General features: G+C 36.9%; 2 protein-coding genes across 2 annotated transcripts; both read right to left on the bottom strand.

The window, feature by feature from the left end:
• Positions 1-155: 155 nt before the first annotated feature.
• On the bottom strand, positions 156-3,797 carry LOC120632847. The gene is made up of 3 exons (XM_039902885.1): positions 3,661-3,797; positions 1,377-3,488; positions 156-159 (listed from the first exon to the last, which is right to left on the bottom strand). The coding sequence occupies exons 1-3, from the start codon at positions 3,795-3,797 to the stop codon at positions 156-158; spliced, it is 2,253 nt and encodes a 750-aa protein (XP_039758819.1).
• On the bottom strand, positions 3,798-4,256 carry LOC120632758. Its single transcript, XM_039902747.1, has one exon. It carries the CDS (start codon positions 4,254-4,256, stop codon positions 3,810-3,812), a length of 447 nt encoding a protein of 148 aa, XP_039758681.1. The 3' UTR covers positions 3,798-3,809.
• Positions 4,257-17,102: the final 12,846 nt, after the last annotated feature.

Here is a 17,102-nt window from a genome sequence, read left to right as displayed (position 1 = left end):
TCGTAATTTCTTCTTTAAGTTCAGTGTATTTGCTAATTTTTTCACTTACTGTTTTCTGTATATTATGGGTATTAGGAACTGCAATATCTATGAGGTAAGTGGTTTTTCTTAATTTATCCTGTAGAATTATATCTGGTCTATTATAGTGTATGGTCTTATCTGTAAAAATAGCGCGATCATAATAAAGTTTGTATGTGGTATTTTCTAGTATCGTTTGAGGGGTATATTTATAGTAAGGTGTGTTAGTGTTTTGTGTAAGCATGTGCTTGAGTGCCAGTTTTTGATGAATGATGTTGGCGACTTGGTTATGTCTGTGAGTGTAGTCGGTCTGAGTGAGTGTTGTGCATGCTCCTGTAATGTGTTGAATGGTTTCTGATTGAATGTGGCATCTTCGGCATTTATCGCTTGTAATGGTAGAGTCCTTGATGATATATTTCCTGTAGTTTTTGGTATTGATGATTTGATCTTGTATGGCTATAATGAATCCTTCGGTTCCTGGAAACAGGTTTCCTATTTTTAACCACTTATTTGAGGCTACTGTGTTTATATGGGGTTGCTCTAAGTCATGGCGATGCCTTTCATGAACAACTTTCTTTTTCCAGTTTTCTAGTTTTTGTTTTTGCGGGTCAGTGATACTTGTGTTCTGGGTATCTATTTTTTCGTTTAAGTTTAGCGGTGTGTAATTGAGATCCATTATAGTAATAGCTTTATGTATGTCACTAGTGAGAGATTTTGAATGAAAAAATGTTCTTAGTCTAGATATTTGTTTCTGCCAAAGGTGATAAATGTCAATGAGGCCTCTCCCTCCATTCTGCCTTTTGATCGTGAGTCTTTCAACTGCCGATTTAGGATGATGGTTGTTGTGTTTTGTTAGTGTAGTGCGTGTAATCCTTTCTATTTGTTCGATGTCTGTTTTAGACCATTTGATTACTCCGAATGAGTAAGTAAGAATTGGTATGGCAAATGTATTAAGTGCTTTTATCAGATGCTTACCTGATAGTTGTGTTTTACAAATGGCGTTTATTCTCCTTCGATATTCTGTATTAAGTGTTTGCTTGACTGCTGTATAGTCGATTCCTTTCAGTTGCTTGTAACCTAAATATTTATATAAATCTGTTGTTTCCATAGAGGAAATTGTATCATTTTCGTTAATTATATAATCACCGGATTTTATTTTACCTTTTATAATATGTACTGCCTTACACTTATCTATTCCAAATTGCATATTTATATCCTGACTAAATTATGTAGTTATATTTATTAGGTTTTTCATTTCTTTTTCGGATTTTGCATATAATTTAATGTCATCCATGTTTATAAGATGTGAAATAATGGTTTCCTTGGAGTTGTGTTTAAAGCTATATCCAGCCCGGCACTTATGCAGCAGGTCTGACAAGGGATTTAGAGCATGACAAAACCACAAGGGGCTCAGTGAGTCGCCCTGGTAGATACCCTTCCTAATATATATTTGTCGAGATACAAGTGTATTGAGGCGGTTACTTAGCTGTAATGTAGTTTTCCAATGTGACATGATACTACGCAAAAAATTGATTATTTTTGGATTAACTTTATAAATTTCTAAAACTTTTATTAACCAAGAATGTGGGATACTATCGAATGCTTTTTGGTAATCTATATAGGTACAATGAAGGTTTCTATTTTTTGCTGTTGCAAGTTTATGAATAGTTGAATCTATAACTAACTGTTCCTTACATCCCATGTGGCCTCTCCTACATCCTTTCTGTTCTTCTGCTATTATATTGTGGCGTTCGACGTGCAAGTTGATTTTAGTTGTGATTGCTGATGTTAAAATTTTGTAAATAGTGGGTAGGCATGTAATTGGTCTGTATTGGGAAGGTTGTGTTGTGTACTTAGTTTTAGGTAGCATGTAAGTTATTCCTGTTGCAATAAATTCAGGTATATTTTGACGTCCTAATACAATATCAGTAAAAACTTTTGCTATAATTTTGTGTAGTGAGGTTAACTTTTTATACCAAAAATTGTGTATTTTATCTATTCCAGGTGATTTCCAACTGTGTAATCTAGCTGTAATAATTGTGATATCAGATTCCGTAAACTCCTTAAACTCCATTTCATCTATTCCTCTCCATTTAAAATCTTCTTCTGTTAACCAAGCTGCTTCATTGTTATGTTCCACTTGTTGTTCCCATATGCCAGACCAAAAATTTTCTAAATGTTCTATAGTAGGTGTTTCAATTTTTTCATCTGATATTGTGTCGGTGTGTGGTTTATTTAGGTTCCTATAAAACATTTTTTCATTTGTAACAAATATGGCGTTATCTTTTTTGCGTTGTTGGGCTTTTTTGTATCTTCTGAGCCTATGAACCTTGAGGGCAAGTTTTTGTTTGAATGTATCTAAGAATTCTTCAGGTTTTGTATTACTATTTTCGTGTCTTGTGTGAATAAAATTGCTTTTAAAAATCGCTTCAACTCTTTTAACTACTTTGTTTGATCTGTTATTGTTAATGTATTGTGTAAGTCTACCGCAGTCTGCTCTTAATTTTTCAATGTCTTTTTCTAATCTTTGTTGCCATGGTGGTTTATTATTGTGTCTTGATCTAGACTTTTCAGTGTATTCTGTGATTTTAAAATTGAGCTCTTCAGATATGACTAACGCTGTGCAGTATATAACGGTGTGTATATCTATTAATTGTGTATCGATGGACATAAACTGGTAAAGTATAGTTTCGTTGAAGATATTTACTAATCGAAAAAGGTTAGGACTGTGTTTTAGCTTAGGGAGTTTTGGCCTAGCTGCTGGATCCATCCCAGAATATTGTGTGATCGCTGTGTTGAATTTGTTAAGAATTTCTTGTACATATTTTTCTGAAATCGTATTCCTATCTGTGTTATCTAAGTGCTCAACGTCATTTTCTATCGTCAAGATTATAGTTTCAGTTTGTGTAGCTGTGTGTGATGTTTGTGAGTATGGTTGCAGTTGATTGTATGTTTGCTGTTGTGTATTAGGTTGTAAGGGTTGTATTTGTTGAATATTCTGGGATCTGGTTTGTGTTAGTGCAGCAGTGTTAGTGTCTGTATTACTTTTCGATTCTTCTTCTAGTTGTCTACGTATCTCTATCTTAAGTTGGTCTATTATGTCTTGAGGTAGGAGTTTATTTCTTACTATGGCTCTTCTTTGATCTGAAATTCTTTGTTCGGAAACGATAATCGATGGGTATTGTTCTTTAAAGAGTTCATGTAAACGTTGTCTGTAGGTGGTCAAATCTGTTTCTAATTTCGTTATATATAGGTAGTTTCGCATGATGAATATGTTTACTTCTCTGCTCCATTTCATGCGAACTCTTGCTTTCCCAGCCTTGGTGGACGCGGGTAAGAAGGTACTTGCCTCCCGCGCAACATTCAAGGTCTGTATGGATGGATTTGCATTTAAAATAGCTATAGGAGGGGACGATGGTAGTGATGGTGACGATGTGCGTGAAGATGGTGTGTATGATATAGTGCTTGGGCTGTTTCACTGGGCTGTGTCACGTTTGATTGACAAGTGCCCTTCTTCTGCGCAGCTCGGGTCCCAAGAAGTTGTTAATCATGTCAATGTAACGGGCACTAGTGACTGTCACAGTGTTTCCTTGTTCTTCAAAGAAGAAGGGACCAATGATAAATGATTTTGAAACTGAACACCAAACGGTCACTTTGGGGCTATGCAATGGTCGTTCGTGCAGACCTTGAGGGTTCTCTGCAGCATAATAACGGCAGTTCTGCCTATTCACATAACCGTTGAGGTGAAAGTGTGCTTCATCACTCATCAAAAGCACCATGTCGTCATTCACCTAGAATAAAGACAACATGTCTAATGCAAATTCCGAACGCTGACGGTAATCAGTAGGTTTCAGTTGCTGAACAATAGCCAACTTGTAAGGATGGAATTTCAACTCACGTTTGATGATACGACGAACAGAGGAACGATCAATCCGTAGGGCTTGAGCTTGTTTGCGCACCGAACGTCCTGGACTCTGAACGACAGCTGCTCTCACCCTCTCCACATTCTCTGGAGTTGTAGCAGTACGAGTGGGGCCCGGTGGTTTTTTTTTCATAATGTTTCCAGTTGTTCTAAAAGCATTGACCCACCTCATAACGGTTTTCCGATTAGGAATAGCACCATGACGTTCAATGTTGAAGCGTTGTCTGAATGCACGCTGCGCCGCCACGACTGATTCATTGCTCTTCACAAATTCGTCGTATGCAAACACGCGGTGAACAACACCCCACTGCTCCATACTGGTAACTAAATGGCATGACCTGACGGTTCGAATGAGCTCTCCCCGACCTCCCTTCTCCTTTCCTGTTCGAAGAAAACCCCGCCTACTTTTGGCCCTATTCCCGTGACCCACCCTGTATTTTATTAGATTCAGTTAGTTGAACTTGAGTCGCAAAGAGCTCTTAATAGGTTCTTCTATTTGTCACACACACACACGGGACCAAGCGTGATTGGCCGGTAGTTACGTAGTGCCGCGGCTGCGCAGGACCAATCAGCAGTCTCTGGAATCGTTGGATGATTTTATGCAATAAGGAGAGCAAAATAAATTAGATTAAAATAGCGTCATAATAAACGCCGATTTAAATATAATAATCCCTCCAGTAAATATACAGAACCATTGTTAAATTTACTTTAAATTCCAAACAATAGTAGCTCATTACTAAGTAGTTTATTGGTACCGCTGGCCGCACCGATAAGGTTTATTCAAGACGATAAGAAAAATTAGGGATGCGGATGCATCGTTTTGTACTTCTGTCGGTATAATGGAATGCAAACCGATGTTTATAAAATAAATTATCGACAATACCAGTGAAAATAGTGCAGACGAACTCAGGTGTACTAATATTAAAAAATATACAAATAGACATCAAACTTATGTTGCGGAAACCTTTATTGCAGAAAAACATTTAAGAGTATGCTAAAATATACGACGACGATCCTATATCGATATCAATATCTATTTCGCGTCCCTATAAAATATTTTAAAACAATGCAATTGTTTAGGTAGGTATTATTAGTGATTGATGGTATTATACCTACTATTGTTTCAAATATTTGGTCGAAAACATGTTTTTTATTTTATTATAGTAATTATAACATTATTATAGTTATACGTGTGATGCTTGATTCTCTCGATGGCATGAGACTTATTAAGAAATCTACACTCATGTATAATGAGTAGATAACTCACAAAACAAAAAATTTTAAGTAGGTATATTGTCTAATACATAATAAAACGTTATTGCGTTAACGTTTAACTAATATTTAATAAAACATACTTGCGGTAACGTATAACACACTTGTTGCGTAAATGCCGCTCTAGCAGTATATTTAAAACAACACAGCGTTTGTGTTTGCCGCACTCGCAGAACGCCGGAAAAACACGCCCAGCGTGTTCGGCCGCATCCTTGTAGGTACATTTATTTTAACACGCCTAGCGTGTTCGAGCCGTACACGCGTTACGTAGTTTTGAAACACAAACGTTGTGTTTTCAGCAGCCAACGTGTTAACTACATATGGCATAACACCATCCATAAGGATAATACGTAATTGTATTTATTTAGATTTTAGTATAGTTATCGGTGTACTTACACGTGAAAAGTTATTCCACTATCCTTGTGGTAATGATCCGTATGATTTCGACACAATTTCACAACACATAAAGGCATTTTGAATTATTAAAATCTAGTTTTACGCAATTCGTTTAGCCGCCACTACGGACGAATGTCGCGAGTCAACTAGATTCGTTTGCGGTACAGTTTATAATTTAGTTCGCTGGAATATATGCATTAATAAAAACTCATTGCTATTTTAACACTAGTTATGCTGTTGTTGATGCACCGATGAAAGCCAGATAGCTAGATCAGTGTTTAGTTAGTCGTAGTTGCCGGTGGGCTTAGGTCTAAAGGAATCAAAACTAGTTTTAAAAGGTTTGAATAGGTTAGGTAAGAACATGAATAAGAAGGGCACTTAGGTTCAGTTCCGTTTAAAAAAAAAATTGGTTGCCTGTAAAGTCGGTATACGGGCGAAAGTTTTACGTGACAACGACTTTGAGTGGTAAAATAATTTTAATGTGAATATTCATTCGTATAGTAGCAAGAAGGATGAAATAATAGTAACAATTTAAAACATTTATTTATACAAAGAATTATATTTAAAACATTAATTTATACAAAGAATCTCGCACTGAATTTCATATTAACAAAATTTTATTTTTACCTTTACACATACATACGTATTTATATACAAATATACATCCAATAACTTGCAATACATTTGCGTACAATGAAACAGCGTTTACTACAAAGGGACGCGTGCCTTTCACTTTTTATGTCTGTTTCTCTCGCTCTTAGGCGGGCGCGTGCTTCTCACTCGCTCTCATTGTGAGCGCATAACGTGAGCGGAGCGTAACGCAGTTTCTTGAAGTGTCACCCGGAAAACCAATTTATAAGACGTTGTCACGTCAAAAACAAAACACAAAACGTACCACTACAGAGTACTCTTATTTATATTAGAAGATATTGTAAAATCACAATTAGTTTCAATCGTTTTCATAGGTCACATTAAACTGATATCGATATATATAATAATAATAATAATTTGACTCTCCATTATCATCCCCACACTCATTTGAAGTAGTCTAAGCTCCTCATCATCTTACTCATCTAGGCCAGAGATTGTTGTGCAGGTGGCAACCGCTACAAATTCTGCACCCACCTCTGGCCACAACCGTGCGCGAAAGAAGTGGACTATTGAAATGAATAAATTCATATGGCACACAAGATTAATAACATTTGTGAAGCGTACTAAGATACTCCTCAGAGCACTTATTGCAAAAATGTTCTGTAAAAAATGAGTTTATAAATTAACTGCCATCGTTTCAAATGAGCCTTCAGCTTATCAGGGAGTTGTCATTGACACTAGCGGCTCATTCACTATGACCCGGTGTAAGAGGTAACGAATCCTCTTGATTTGAAAACACATACATTGGTCGTGAATTGAGAAATGCTTCGGCCACGACGGGCTGCAAACCTTTAAAACGCTGAAAAAAAAGCTTCAGTCGTCAAATCCGTAACAGCATCCAAATAAATATCCTTTGTCGTCGTACCAACAAAGAATCAAATGTATCTTTTGTAACCTTAATTTTTTTGACGGCCGATAACCGCAGTGGGCGGCGACAGGGTGCTTTCAGAGTCCAAGGCTGTGAGTTTGATTCCCACAACTGGAGAATGTTTCTGGATGAACATGAATGTTTTCAGTGTTTCTGTATATTATATGTATTTATGTTTCAATTTCATAAAAATATTCATCAGCCATTTGAATACCCATATCACTAGCTACACTTACTTTGGGGCTAGATGGCGATGTATGTATTGTCGTAGTATATTTATTTACTTATTATAACCTGTACCTTTTGACATTCATATATTTATGGCACCAGCTTAGTAGCACGTCGCTGCGACTAAAGGCCTTGTTCCAGGTGTGGATTAAGCAATTGTTTGAAAGTCGCACACACGCACGCGGAGGCGGATGCGGTCGCTTAACAGTGCAACTCTGTGGCAGTCGGGCTGCGCGCTGGCGGTGCTTCCGGCGGCTGGGCTGAGCGGCGCGGTGGGGGCCGGCGGGGCCGGGAGCGGCGGGGGCGGCGGGGGCGGAGGGGTTCGGGACGCGCGGCTGTCCCCGCGGGGACCGCTGCGTTTACTGCTGGCCAGCGATGACGGCGCAGCGGCCGTGTGGGACCTGGAGCCGCCCGCGCCAGGCCCGCTGCAGTTGAGTACTAGCGATGCGCTGGAGTAATTCAATTTATTTAATCATTTATTTGCAGTCTGATTATTGTTGGGCAAAGGCCTCGCTTCCGTTCTTCCACTCGGCATGGTCTGATACCGGGCCGGCCGGGCACCCCTCGTATTCATGTTCTAACCTAACCTAACCTAAATCTAGTTTTGACACCTTTAGACTTTAGATTCAAGATTTAATGTGAATATATGCATTAATAAAAACTCATTACTATTTTAATACTAGTTATGCTGCTGTTGATGCACTGATGAAAGCCAGATAGCTAGATCAGTGTTTAGTAGTCGTAGTTGCCGGTGGGCTGAGGTCTAAAGGAATACAAACTAGTTTTAAAAGGTTTGGATAGGTTAGGTTAGGTTAGAACATGAATAAGACGGGTGCCCGGCCGCAGGCCGGTCACTTAGGTTCAGTTCCGTTTAAAAAAAAAAAAAACAAAAAACAAAACGTACCAATACAAAGTACTCTTATTTATATTAGAAGATATTGTAAGATAACAAATAATTTAATTTTTTTTTTTTTTTTTCACTTACACATTAGGCCCGTCGCGCCGCGCCACTACTATATGGGGCGAAGGTGCGAAGTCGACGGCGACGACAAAGTACCGAGTCTAAGGAGACTGATGGCGGCGCCACACAGTGGCGTTATGTGTCTATAAAAGTGGTGGTCTTTTATTATGTTATTTATTAATGGTATTATTTTAATATCATATCAATATTGTACCCCGCACAGGGGGGAGGTACGGGTAGGTAGTGACGAAAAATAACTCTTACGAGGTCTCGCAATCGGAATGAGTACACTTTAAATATTTTAACGAGGTAAAATTTAAGGGCATTGAGGGTCTGGTGCCAGTGGTGGTTGATTAGATCCACACACTATACTTTTTATAATTATGTGGCGTTATGTCTCTATAAAAGTGGTGGTCTTTTATTATGTTATTTATTAATGGTACTTTTTAATATCATATCAATATTGTACCCCGCACGGGGGGAGGTAGGGGGTGTTAGCGACGCAAAAAGCCCAATAAAATATACGTTGCTTTCATCGCGAGCAAATATAAGGTGGCGCCGATAAAACAATCACTATCGGTACCACGGCTTGAACTTCAGGCTGCAGTTTTGGCCGCTAGATTGGCGGACACTATAGTTACACAACATAAAATAAAACCACGAAATAAATACTTTTGGAGTGACTCAACTACTGTACTGCATTGGATAGAAAACGACGCTCGGAATTACCAAACGTTCGTAGCGCATCGATTAGGGGAGATTGATGAACTTACCTGCTCAAGCGAATGGCGTTATGTGCCTACCAGGCTGAACATCGCAGACGCTGCCACTAGGGAAGAATGCGACATGGCTATATTAGAAGGCGCATGGCTGTACGGCCCTAGTTTTCTATGTTGCAACGAAGCTGATTGGCCTGAAGACCTGCTAATATCTAATCCAACTGTTCAAAATGTCACTGAATATGTAGTCACTATAGGAAAAATTACACTATGCTTGAAATGCACTAGAAGCGTGAAAACGTCGCTCAAGGCTATCCTCAAAGAAAGAGTTCCAAGAGAGGAAGTCTTGATCACTCTGATGGCAGAGGTCGAACAGATAGTCAACAGTCGACCTCTCACTCACGTCTCTGTTGAGCCTGCTACCACAGAGGCGATTACCCCTAACCATTTTCTTTTAGGTACTTCCTCGAATCTTCCATTGCTCGGGGCATTTGATGACTCTGACTTGTTCCTGAGAAAGCAGTGGCGCATCTCACAGCTCCTGGCTGACCAACCACTACAGATCGGCGACTTAGTCGTCATCGTCGATCCCAATATGCCGCGAGGCGTCTGGCCCCGAGGCATCATCGAGGCGGTGCTGCCAGGAAGGGACGAGCGCGTGCGAGTGGTGGACGTGCGGACGAAGTCGGGGCTGCTAAGGAGACCTGCAGTACGCGTCACAATCCTACCTGTTGGAGAAGAGTGCTGAGCCCAGCACTGGGGGGGAATATGTTATCGACGCCCTCTAGTTAATTATTCATTAATAAAATATAAATAATTAATATTATATAATTTTCGCTGCAATAAATGATTGTCTATGGTTTTAATAAATAATGTGCTAAAAACGGAACGTAGGTGGCGGGGGCGGCAAACCATTATTCTGACATCCGCGGTGGTTCAAATTGTAGACGTTCACCGCAACCGACCGCAGCCGCATCGTTTAAACTTTGCCAACCGCTACACACGATCTGTCAGCCAAGTCACCTAAAGAAACCATGTGTTTTCACTTGCCCTGGCCCCTACATACTTAACTACATTATTTACTTAAATAAATTATATACTTAAATACATTATTTACTTAAGTACATTATATACTTAAGTACGTTATATACTTAAGTACTTTATATACTTAAGAACATTATTTACTTAAGTACATTATATACGTTAATACTGTTAGGATCGGTTAAATACGGATTTTAAATCACCGTCATCCTACATAAATTATTAATATTTAAAAATGTTTTAATACTTTTAGAATGTAGAACTTGTTACTTTTATTTTAACTACGTCAAGAATATTTATTAGATTATTAGATGGTTAGTTGGCTGGTTTCATTAAAATCAGCCAACTAACCATCTAATAATGACATCGATGCAGAAAAACATCGACCAATCACAATCCGCGGTGGCGGTGGGGTGATTGGACCGACAAAAATAAAGATATCGACGTTGATGACGGGCAGTCGAGTAGGAAGGTGGAAAGACGAATACAAAAAGTGTGTAATATTAAGAAGAAAAAGGAAAAATTACAATTAAAATACTAAAAGAAGAAAGTTGTGTTTATTTTCACTGACCCTTCAGTACATTAATTACTTAAGTACATTATTTAGTAAATAATGTATCTTAGTATATAATGTACTTAAGTACATAACATACTATCTTGGTGTGGCAACACCGCCTATAACAGCTGTTCAAAGATCTCTGTACTTTATTTTGTTATTTTAATTAATTTTTTGTGTTTTTAGTGCCCAAATTTAATCGCCTAATTTATATAATAAATAGTAGTATATATTAATAGTTTAAGTGTTAAAAGTGCGTAAGAAAAGTTTTCGTCGATGTAAACCAAGTGACAGTTAGGTTAGTAAAACTTGAATTTTAAACTTCTGTTTTGGTGTTTTTAAAGAGTGCTAGTAGCTGTTTTGGCTTTGACACAACTATTTAGCGCATAAAAAACACATACGTGTATATGCAATTGCCCGTTATCCAAGTGTAACGCTGCAATTGTTATAACAATACCGAAACCTACCTGTCATTTCGCATTCTTTGGGTGATTACTCCTTGTTTCATTAATTAATTAATTACAAAATGATGACCCGCAGAGCCTTAGCGCGCCAGGAGCAATCCAAATTACAATTGGCCCTGAAAGAGTTAAAGGCAAGTAAGGAGCTATGCACCCAATTGAATAATGAAAGAGACGAAAACGAAAAGGAATTATTAGACGTCCTTGGGAATAATAATAGACTAAAATTAGAACTATCGGATTTGCACATAAAGTATGTAGACATTGTAGAAGAGCGGGATAGACTTCAGTTATTAGTAAATAGGTTTGATGAGTGCCGTGCTGAGTATGAGGAGGCTCTGAGCCAGATTACTACCCTGCAGCGGGAGCTAAGTGATGCCCACCACCAGATCACCGAACTGGAAGATGCTGCCCATAACACAACAGCAATACACACTCAACGCCTATATGAAAAATTCAAAATTCAAAAAATTCAAAATTCAAAATTCATTTATTTCAAGTAGGCCTAATATAAGCACTTTTAAAACTTCAAGTCTGTCTGTTTGTAGTGATTCTACCACCGGTTCGGAAGGCAGATTCTACCGAGAAGAAGCCGGCAAGAAACTCAGCAGTTGCTCTTTTCCAACATCAACAATTTACATTTTGTATTTTAGCATTCATTTTTCTATCTTGTGAGAGCTGAAAGCGGAGCCGGATGCTTCCAAGCAACCTTGTCATTAAAAAATTCATCAATTGTATAGTAACCTCGCTCTAATAAATGTGTTTTAACAAATTCTTTAAACTTGTGCATTGGCAGGTCCAAAATCACCTTAGGAATCATATTATAAAAGCGTATACAATCCCACAAATGATCCCTGTACCTTACGCAGACGATATGCAGATGACACTAATTTATGACCATTTCTTGTAAGTCGACTGTTTATGTCCACTTTTTGTTTATAAAGACTAATATGTTGTCTTACAAATACTATATTGTTATAAATAAATTGTAAAACTACAGTAAGTATGCCTATTTCTTTAAACTTCTCACGGAGGGATTCGCGTGATTTAAGTTTATATATTGACCGTACAGCTCTTTTCTGCAATATAAATATAGTTTCGATATCAGCTGCTTTACCCCATAACAAGATTCCATAGGACATAACACTATGAAAGTACGCAAAATAAACTAGCCTAGCTATTTCAACGTCAGTAATCTGTCTAATTTTTCTGACTGCGTAGGCAGCCGAGCTTAGTTTACCCGCTAGTGAATCTATATGGGCACCCCACTGTAGCTTATTATCCAAGGTCACGCCCAGAAAAACTGTGGAAGTCTCTATTTTTAGTGATTCACCATTTATCATTATATTTTTATCAATTTTCTTTACATTTGGTAAGATAAATTCGACACACTTTGTTTTTTTTGCATTTAAAAGTAAGTTGTTAACTGTAAACCAGTGCGACACATGCGACATAACACGGTTTACTTCGTCAGAGTTATCTTTACTCCTATCAGTCTTAAAAATTAGAGATGTATCATCTGCAAACAATACAATGTCGCATGTTCCACTGACATGGTACGGTAGATCATTTATATAAACTAAAAATAGAAAAGGACCCAAAATCGAGCCTTGTGGGACACCCATTGAGGTATTTGAACCCTGAGACTTTGCATCATTTATGCAAACTCTTTGGGTTCTATTGCTGAGATAAGAGGCAACCAAATTTAGTGCAACGTTTTGGATACCATAGTGGCTTAGCTTAAGAAGCAAGGTTTTATGATCAACACAATCGAAAGCTTTAGATAGATCACAAAAAACACCCATGGCGTTCAGTGAACATTCCCAGGCATCATAAACATGTTTTATAAGTTTAGCGCCTGCGTCCGTTGTGCTACGACCTTTAGTGAAGCCATACTGCTCAGGGTGTAGTAAGTTATTTACATTAAAATGATATAAGAGTTGATTTAATATAATTTTTTCAAATATCTTACTAAGAGCTGGTAAGATTGAGATAGGTCTGTAATTGTTTATATCATTTTTATTACCAGATTTAAATAGAAGAATGAGTTTACTATGTTTCATTAGGTTCGGGAAAGTACCTAAATCAACACACTCATTGAAAATTATGGCTAAAAGAGGAGCAATGACGTCAATAATTTGAAATATTACCTTTACCGACATTCCCCATATATCACCTGTTTTCTTTAATTTTAACAACTTGAAGTTTTTACTGATATCCGATGCATCTATGAAATGAAATAAAACTTTGCACTCATTAATGTTGCCTCTTAATAAATTCTGAGCTGCAGTAGGTGAGGAATTTAGTGAATCTGTTAACAAAATAGGAACATTCTGAAAAAAGTTTTCAAAAGTACTAGCAAATTCTGTATCAGTAGTTACCATATTATTATTAATAATTAATTCAAAATTTCCGTCTCGAGATTTAGTTTTCCCAGATTCATTATTAACAATTTTCCAGGTTGTTTGTATTTTGTTTTCAGATTTTACTATCCGATCTTTAATGTATAGCGACTTAGCTTGTCTACAAACATTTTTAAATGTTTTGGAGTAACTTTTTACATATTCAAGGAAAGTTGGAGTCTGATTGTATTGTTTTTCATCATATAGCTCATACAACTTATCCCTGCTTTTGTAAATGCCTATTGTCGTCCAATCACTAAACCTCATTTTTTTATTAGAATCTATGTATTTAAAAGTAAATTCTTTATAAAATGCACTTTCTATTTCATTGAAAAGCGTACGATAAAGATTGTCGGGATGACAGTTTTCAAAAAGGAGAGCAGGAATTTGGGCTGATATTTCACCTTCAAATCGCGTCAGTTTACTCTGAGTAATCGGCCTGTACTTAACAATACGTTTATTTCTATTTGTACCAACAACAGTAATTTGTTGGCCACAATGATCTGACCTTAAATTGTTTAATATCGATTTACCTAAGATATCACAGTTAAAAAAAATATTATCTAAACAAGATGCTGAAGTTGCTGTGATTCTAGTAGGTTCATCGAAAGCATTATTCAAATTAAAGCATTTAAATAAGTTTAACAACCTAGTCGTAGTAGTATTATGTAATAAGATATCAACATTGAAATCCCCGCATACTATTACATTTTTAGTAGACATACACAATCGCTTAAGGACATCTTCCATTACATCCTCGAATTGGTTGAAATCACCTGAGGGGGGATGGTACACACACACTATTATAAAACGCTCCAGCTCCACACAAGACACTTCAATTATGCGCTCTACAGAAAGACTAACTATATATTTTCGCTCCTTACATGTTATATTATTGCGTACAAAAATTAAGGATCCACCATGAATAGCAGTCTTTCTAAAGAACACACTTGACATTTTGAAGTTATTGATGTTAACTGATATTTGTGCTCCAGTGAGCCAATGCTCAGTTATACACAATATGTGTATATTGAATTTTTCAACAAACAGTTCTATTTCTAATTCTTTGCCGGTGAAGCTCTGTATGTTTTGATGTACAATGTTCATATTACAGAGCTTCCCCGTTGTCTCACTGTCTAGTTTAAATAACTATTTATTATAGTACTAGAACAAGTACTAGGGTCAATATTAGAAATATTGGTGGTACTTGAAGTACAATATGTAGAGGTGTCAATAGACTTAGTTACAATACTTGTAACAGTATCATTTAAGTTGTAAGCTAGTAAAGATGCTAAGTGATGCTTACTTTTCTTAGATAAAATTAAACTATCTCTAGACAATAGGGATGACATGGATTTATTGATGTCAAAATAAAAAACTGCGTCACTATGACGGCATGTCAGGTTATAAATTAATAAATTTAAATTATAAATATGTTCATTCTGCTTTGAACTAAATGTGCCACAGTAAGGAAAGGCACACATAACGAATTTACATTGAGTTTTACTATGTAAAGCTAGTAATTTATCAATGCATCTTATAATTTGATGCTTTTTGACATTCAAACTGTCTCCTATCAAGAGAACAACATTTTTATTTACATCTAAATAGTCACTATTCAAACTATTAATAAGATAATCGAAACTAGCCCCCGGTGAACATCTATTAGTCACTGAGTGATCAAGGTAATGGTTCATAATAGGTCCAAAACCTTTACCTAACATGTCGGAAAATATAATTGTCTGTTTTTCAGGCATACTTTTTAATAAAGGTGAAGGGTCTGGTATGACAGTTGTGCACTGCTCCAGGCATGTTTCTAATTGGTTGGAAGATACTGTATCACATAATTTTAGGTTAGTCATAGGTATCTCATGAGTACAGTTACATTTATTTGCTAAAGACTCAAAGCGAGCCATGTTGTAGGTACCTAGGGCTAACAACTCATCAGCTGCCAGAATTTGTTCATCAATCTGCCTTTGTGATAGCTCATATTTAATGGTTACAGTTTTAAGTGAGTCCTCCAATTGTTTAATTACATCATTGAGGCTTTGAATTTCACTTTCATAGTTTTCTCTACTTCTCTGAGAGGATAATGAAAGGGTGTTTAATTTATTTACTAAAACTGAGCGTTCCTTTCTTAATGCCAGGTTTTTTGTGCCAGCCCTTTGTTTTTTTATTAAAGTTTGAGTTTTTTTAATTATTTTACTTATTTTAATGTATTTTTTTATTTTGTTATGGCTATTTAAATAGGAACAGGAATGTTGCAGAGGCTTGGGGTTTTTAATACAAGGACTATCACAAGTCAGATCGATACACATTGGCATTGTTGAGGATGAAGCAACAAGTTCATCGTACAGATTATTTGTTGATAGTATTTCAGCACTGTGTAATTGTGACTGAAGGTCATTGATTGTTGAACATGCCCTACTTAATTCTCCCTCCAACATAGAAATTTTCCCTAGAGCTTCTTCATAGGTTGATATGCATTGTTCAAATGAGCTGACTGCCTTCTGGAGTTGGTCGCGCTCCTCTATGACCAGATTGTGTGCACTGTTTAACTCTGCTAGTTCACCTTTCAGTTGGGAGTTCTTGGCTATAATTGCTCTCAGTTCAACTTCACTGTTATCTTGTTCCCTCACCAAGTCAGCATTTACTTGTTTGAGTGACTTGAGTTCACGGAGGGCATTCTTTAGTTTCAATTGCTCTTCCAATGCAGCCGCTCTTCTGGTTAACATTGGAGGAGCCATTTTATAGAACTTGTCTCTGAAACACACCAAACAGTGTATGTAAGTGAAGGAAAATAGATGACCTACAGAAGAGAGAGACCAAAGGAATAAAAGTAGGATTCAAATTAGTATTAAACAGAGTAATATTAAAGATCTAAAAACATACTAGTTTGGCATATCCAACAGTTACAAATACTATTTTTTTGCGCTGACTATTGAAGTTATTTCTAAAATGTATTAATTACTAAAGTAGATTACTAGAACAGTGACCTATATCATAAGGTGTGCATGAGTAGATGCTGTAAATGTTGTCTGAGACAGTTTCAATAATTCTTTTTCTTCACTTCCACAAATCCGTCAAGTAAAGCAAGAATGATTTTGTCAGAGTGTATATAGGGACGTGTCTCGTGATCAACGAGAATGTACTGTGTAGGGAGTAATGTATTTAATAGCTAGCGGGATATTATAACGTGATAACAGAGAACGATAAAGAAAATAAAAGCAATACTCCCCAGTAAAATCCTTTGAACGTAAATCATACGTCGTTACAGATGTTGGATTTTGAATTCTCGCCGAACGAACCTCCTGTCACATGGATAGTTCGCTTTTTGTGCTCGCTGAGTTGATTACACTTTTTATGACTATTTATCTAATGAACAAACACTTATTTACAAATAATTTACACAGTTTTGCGAATATTAAGACTAAAATTAAAACTTAAATTATAAATAAAATACGAGCAGCTGATTATACGACATGTCAGCTTGACAGCGACCATGACCAATTAGTTGATAGGGCCCCGCAGTTGGTTACTGCTGCTGCTGACATGTCTACTGCTAATACCAACTTCTCTAATTTATTGATAGTCAAATCAGATACAG

The sequence above is a fragment of the Pararge aegeria genome, chromosome 20 (genome assembly GCF_905163445.1).
Source record: "Pararge aegeria chromosome 20, ilParAegt1.1, whole genome shotgun sequence".
In the NCBI taxonomy this organism is placed as follows: domain Eukaryota; kingdom Metazoa; phylum Arthropoda; class Insecta; order Lepidoptera; family Nymphalidae; genus Pararge; species Pararge aegeria.
This window is presented reverse-complemented; position numbering and strand designations above follow the sequence as displayed.